Here is a 5,461-nt window from a genome sequence, read left to right as displayed (position 1 = left end):
AATTTAACTATGCTATTACACATATATCTGTGGTGCTGGAGAGTGAGGATAACGGGCAAGTCATGCCAAACTTTTATGAGGTTTTTTTTGAGAAAGTTTGACGGGACGAACGAAGTTCGGGCCTTGTTATTGTTTTAGTGGATCGAGACATTCTCTGGGAATTACTTGGGATTATGGGATCTTTGAAACTCATAGGAATTACGATAAGACTAAATGGAAACTATTTTTACAAGGAAAACTCATAAGATATTAAACAACCTCTAAACCTTTAAAATAAAGATAATAATCTCGGATGCAAGCTTAGGATTGAATATTAGTTTTGGAAAATGAGAAGTGTCGTCTAATCCAAGTTTTGGGGAAATTGTAAGTTCCTGAGTATGTCGATACTCCTTCGCTCTTTGAGCAGTTTGTTTAGCCATCCAAGGGATGAGCCGAGAAGCTTCACTGAGGCGTGAGACCTCGTGAAAAGCATGGATCTTCACTGAGGCGTGAGACCTCGTGAAAAACATGGAACTTCACTGAAGCGTGAGACTTCGTGCAAGTGTGTAAATTCACTGAGGCGTGAGACCTCGTGAAAGCATAAAACTTCAATGAAGTGTGAGACTTCGTGATTGTATAAGACTTCACTGAAGCGTGAGACTTCGTGAAAGCATTGATGACTCGAAGAGTTATCGTGAGTGATTGCACTCTTTTTATGATTAATTGTATTTTGCCGCAGAATCGACATTCACCTTAGGGTATTCTTTTTAGAGACAATAAGTTAGCTAGCACACGTGGCGACGTGTCGAGTGAGGTCGGAGACGTTGTTTGGCTAATCACTTTGCATTCATGCACTCATTTTGAGGTTAATACACGGCGTGATACCGGACCTCGGTGGATTCCAAAATGGTCATAAGACCCGGATTTCCATATAAGAACACTGCAGTGATTCTTAGTAGCAGAAGGAAATGGCAGACCTTCGGGTTCACTGCTGATCTGACTACACTTTGTGTGGTATAAGAGACATGTGAGCAGAAATGGTCCCACCGTGGCTGGTGCTAGGGCTGACTCGTTGATGCCCATCCTTTTGGAATGCATCTTGTCAACCGGCATTGCATTTCACGCAACATGCATACTAACTTAGTCGCTGAGTGTGATTGATACTTGTTAAACCTATTTGATGCATGCTAATTGTTATTATCGTCTTTTATCTTCATCGTGAAATATACAACTCTAGGATGCTATCTCTAACTTATAAGCCTAAGTGGCTACTCCTTATCTTTACCTATTGGATTTATTATTTACATAATTCTTTGGAGTTGACCCTCGCGTCTTCTGTGTGTGCTTTGGCGGACTACACCCATTGTCAGATGTCCATGGCGGACTGGTTTACGATGGTCCACCCTTCGGGGGGGACCCGGTTTGAGATGCTGGACCAGGATGACCCCGGTTCATGGGTGGTCGACCCCGCTGGCCACCGTGCGACTTATTCGGGGAGGATTATGGAGGACCGCGTCGACCGACTGGGACACCTGACGGAGGGAGTGCTGAGGAGGTACACTGTGAGTTTCAACTTGCCACCCGGCGTGCACTGCGGACCAGGAGTGGGAGCACCACCACCACCGTCATCTTCTGATGATGAGGACCCCTCAGAGGAGGAGCCTGTGGGAGGGACTTCTGCGGAGTCCAGCTCACCCACGGTTGCTGTCATCGATGATTTTGGCTCGGGCCCTAAGCCCGTGAGGCCAGTACAGGAGCGCATTGGGATAGCGAGAGGAGGTAGGATGGTGTACATAGACTTGGTCGTTCTGGATTCAGATTCGGACGACGATCACGCTAGCATGTAGGATTGAGTGCTGGTGTGGGCTCCTCGTGACAGGATTAGTGTAGGAGTAGAGTCTTAGCTCTGACCGTCACGTTTCTATTTGGGGACAGGGTAGTTTCCTGCCGATAGCTTTTTGTGTGGTTTCTCTACGGAAATCACAGAGAGTTGGTTGGACTAGGGGGTCTTGTTTTAGGCCGTTTGGGCTAACTTATTCTCATTTTTGAGGGATGGTGTTGCGGACACTTAACTTTTCCTTTGGATTGTACATATTGCCTACGGGCGTTACATTCTACTACTTCCCGTCACTGGAGGATACTCGTGACGTGGTTTGTTTCTTACAGCGGGGGCTGTAAATATTATTTTATATTAGTTCTGTTTTCTTTTGTTGTTGAGTTTCATTTCTTTTAGTCTTTAATTTTATCATCAAAAAAAAAATATTCACGTTTTTCCGCTTTAAGTTTCTTTTTGGTTACTAAAGTGACGCCACTGAAATCGGGGTGTTACAATGGAGACATGGAGCCCTACCATTTGAGTGATTTTTAGGAGACTTGAAGCCTAATTTGTTTGTAATTACTTGTCATATTTAAAAACTTGAAGTACATGTTTAGTTATGTGCTGTTGTATAGATGTCTGTACACGGTAGTTATGAACATGGTTATTAAAACCGGATCGGACTGACCGGTTTGACCGTTGTAACCGGGAACCGGACATCTTGAAAACTGGTGGACAACCGGGCAAACCGGCAAAAAACCGGCCAACCGAGCCAAAACCGGCGGTTTGGGCGGTTCAGGAAATAATATGCTTTTTTCAGACTTTTTTGCACGATAAACTCAGCAGAGGCACAAATAAAAAGAACGGGAAGAAGATGGTATACAGATCTCTGAAAGTATAAAGCAAAATCTTGTGCAAGAAGAACCCAAAAGGTAAGAGAAGGTTGATATCTATGTTGTTCACTTTTCTCTCTCAGATTTAGAAGTCATTCTCGTGAATCTCTGTTTTCCATCTTTTCTCTCTTTCATGATTTGGGTGTGAGATGGTTACCTTTACTGTGTTTTGTGGCTGCAGCAAAGTGTTAGGTAGCACCGTAGCGGTTAACACTTGAAATTAGAAATAATGGGCATTAGGGTTTTGTTGTATCTTTTAGAACATATGGGCCTTTTTTATTAGATGTGAGAGCAATTTATTGGGCTGCACCTTTTTTTTGACGCTTTTGCTGCACCTATCTCCAACCACATTAGTTGTTGTGGTTGGAAAGTTAAATATTGATTCAGTAGTGTTGTTTTAAACCTAGTATTTCGATTGTGGATTGATTTGTATTATGAAGTTCATTTTTTAACTGGTAGTATGAAGTTATGGATATTGTTTTTATTCAATATTACCTTATATATTTATTTTAAAATGATATTATTTAATTTATAGCGGCTATACCGGTTGGACCACAGTTCAACTACGGTTGAACCAATGAACCGTGAATCAGTGCCCTCACCGGTTTGGTCACCGGTCCAGTTTTATTATCCTTGGTTATGAACTTATGATGTAATCGCATGTTAGAGACTTAAAAATATTTGTTTTTTTAATATTTTTCAATATTTCAGATTTATTTTTATTTTAATATAACGATCCGATTAATCCATCCAAACCAACCCGAAGATTGTCGGATTGGGTTGGTTCGGATTCGTGGGTGAAAATTCACAAAATCCAACCCAACTCAACCCAAACAGTTTTGATCCAACTCAACCCATGTGCAGCCCTAGATAACATTATCCTTTCCTATCAACATCACGCGCTATTTCAAATTTCCATTACTTCACAAGTACTTCCTTTCCTTGTTTGCCATATGTAGTTATCAGTTGGTTACAGCCCACCTCGCAGGCCCGCACTCTCCACTATCCAATAACGTAACAACAAACTCACTTACTTTTTTCTTTTATCTTAATCTTCAATAAATAACCACTCACTCACTTTACCAACTCATTCAAAATTCGAAATCCATGGCACAACCCCAACTCAACGGCGCCTACTACGGCCCCTCCATTCCGCCGCCGCAACAGAAATCCCACCACCGCCCAACCCACAACGACAACGGCGGAGGCGGCTGCGGCCTCTGCTCCTGCTTCTGCGGCTGCTTCCGCTGCTGCTGCGGCTGCATCGCCAACTGCATCCTCGGCCTCATCTGCAAGATCCTCACCACCATCATCATCATCGCCGCCGTCGCCGGCTTCCTCTTCTGGCTAATCGTCCGCCCCAACGTCGTCAAATTCCGCGTCACCGAAGCCTCACTCACTGAATTCACCTACACCAACAACACTCTCCACTACAATCTCGCCCTCAACATCACCGTCCGAAACCCTAACAGCAGAGTCGGCCTCTACTACGACTCCATCGAAACGACGGCGTTTTACCACGACGCGCGATTCGCTTCACAAAACCTCGGGAACTTCTTCCAACACAAAAAGAACACCACCGTGCTCAGCCCTGTGTTCAAGGGTCAGCAAGTGGTGCCGTTCAGCGAGGAACAGGGGAAGAAGCTGAATGAGGATCAGGGATCTGAGATTTACCGCATCAATGTGAAGCTGTTGCTGAAAGTTAGATTCAAATTGGGTTTGTTCAAGACTGGGAAGGTTACTCCCAAGGTTCGTTGTGAGTTGCATGTGCCTCTGAAATCACGGAATGGAACCGTTTCTGGGGCTGGATTTCAGGCTACTGGCTGCGAATGGTGGATACATTAGATCTAGTCTGCTGTATCACACCGCAATTTTATTTTTTGTTATTTTTTTCATGATCTTGACCTACATTGCCTTTTAGGTGATTTTTAATTTTTTTTATGATATTTGTTTGATCCTTGGTGGATGGATTTTATGAATTTTGTTATTTTATATTCATGTTGCTATTAGGATATGTTGATCTCAATTTCAAATTATTATGGCATTCTTGTGTGGGTTCGCACGACTGAGTATAAGTTTCGGATTTAACATTCATGTTTCATATGTTGAAGGTTCAAATCCCTACCTTTGTTAGTTTGGAGATGTTTTTTATTCATTATATCGATATTAGGGCATTATATATTTGGGGAAGTTAATTTTTTTTTTTTTTTTTTTTTTTTTTTTTGTAATTTAGCAATGTGTGTAGCAATTATCATTCTCTATTTGTTTTCCCTATCAGTAGCACTAACATGTTGGTGCTTGCTTCTCCGGTTCAAAAGAAGCTTAGATTGTTTTTAAAGTTTTTTTGACGTTTTGATTGTTTCTTTAAGTTGCTTGCCTCTGATTTCGATGTTAAGTTGACTTCGAGAAGAATCATGGGGAGGGCTTTGCTTAATGAATTTGTGTTTTTTACTTTAATCAATTTATGGTGGGAAATTGGGTTTTCTAATTAATTTTGGGTTTTTTTTATTTTCATGTGTAATTTTTATTTTTATTTTAAATTCCACGTAAGCCAAATTAACACAGTCAGCATGCTACCTCATCACTCGCCAGAGCTCCAGGCTCCGGCGAGGACTGGCTCCATACGTTTTTGTAAGATAGGGATTGATTCCACAAATTATTCCGATCAGGGACCTGGTTCAGACGGCGAGACAAAGACAGGGACTAATTTGAGGATTAAGCCAAGTTTTTAGCAAGAATTGATTCTCATTTTTGACTTGATTGTATATTTTTG

The 5,461-nt window shown here is 42.0% G+C and overlaps 1 protein-coding gene across 1 annotated transcript; it reads left to right on the top strand.

The window, feature by feature from the left end:
- Window positions 1-3,676: 3,676 nt before the first annotated feature.
- Window positions 3,677-4,680, top strand: LOC130721264 (NDR1/HIN1-like protein 3). The gene has a single exon (XM_057572030.1). It carries the CDS (start codon window positions 3,796-3,798, stop codon window positions 4,531-4,533), a length of 738 nt encoding a protein of 245 aa, XP_057428013.1. The 5' UTR covers window positions 3,677-3,795; the 3' UTR covers window positions 4,534-4,680.
- The last annotated feature ends 781 nt before the right edge of the window (window positions 4,681-5,461 follow it).

The sequence above is a fragment of the Lotus japonicus genome, chromosome 5 (assembly GCF_012489685.1).
Source record: "Lotus japonicus ecotype B-129 chromosome 5, LjGifu_v1.2".
Taxonomy (NCBI): domain Eukaryota; kingdom Viridiplantae; phylum Streptophyta; class Magnoliopsida; order Fabales; family Fabaceae; genus Lotus; species Lotus japonicus.
The sequence above is the reverse complement of the archived record's forward strand: the minus strand, read 5'-3'. Positions and strand labels throughout refer to the sequence as shown.

Coding starts and splice junctions, on each gene's coding strand:
- LOC130721264 (XM_057572030.1), top strand. CDS start 3,796: ATGGCACAACCCCAACTCAACGGCGCCTACTACGGCCCCTCCATTCCG.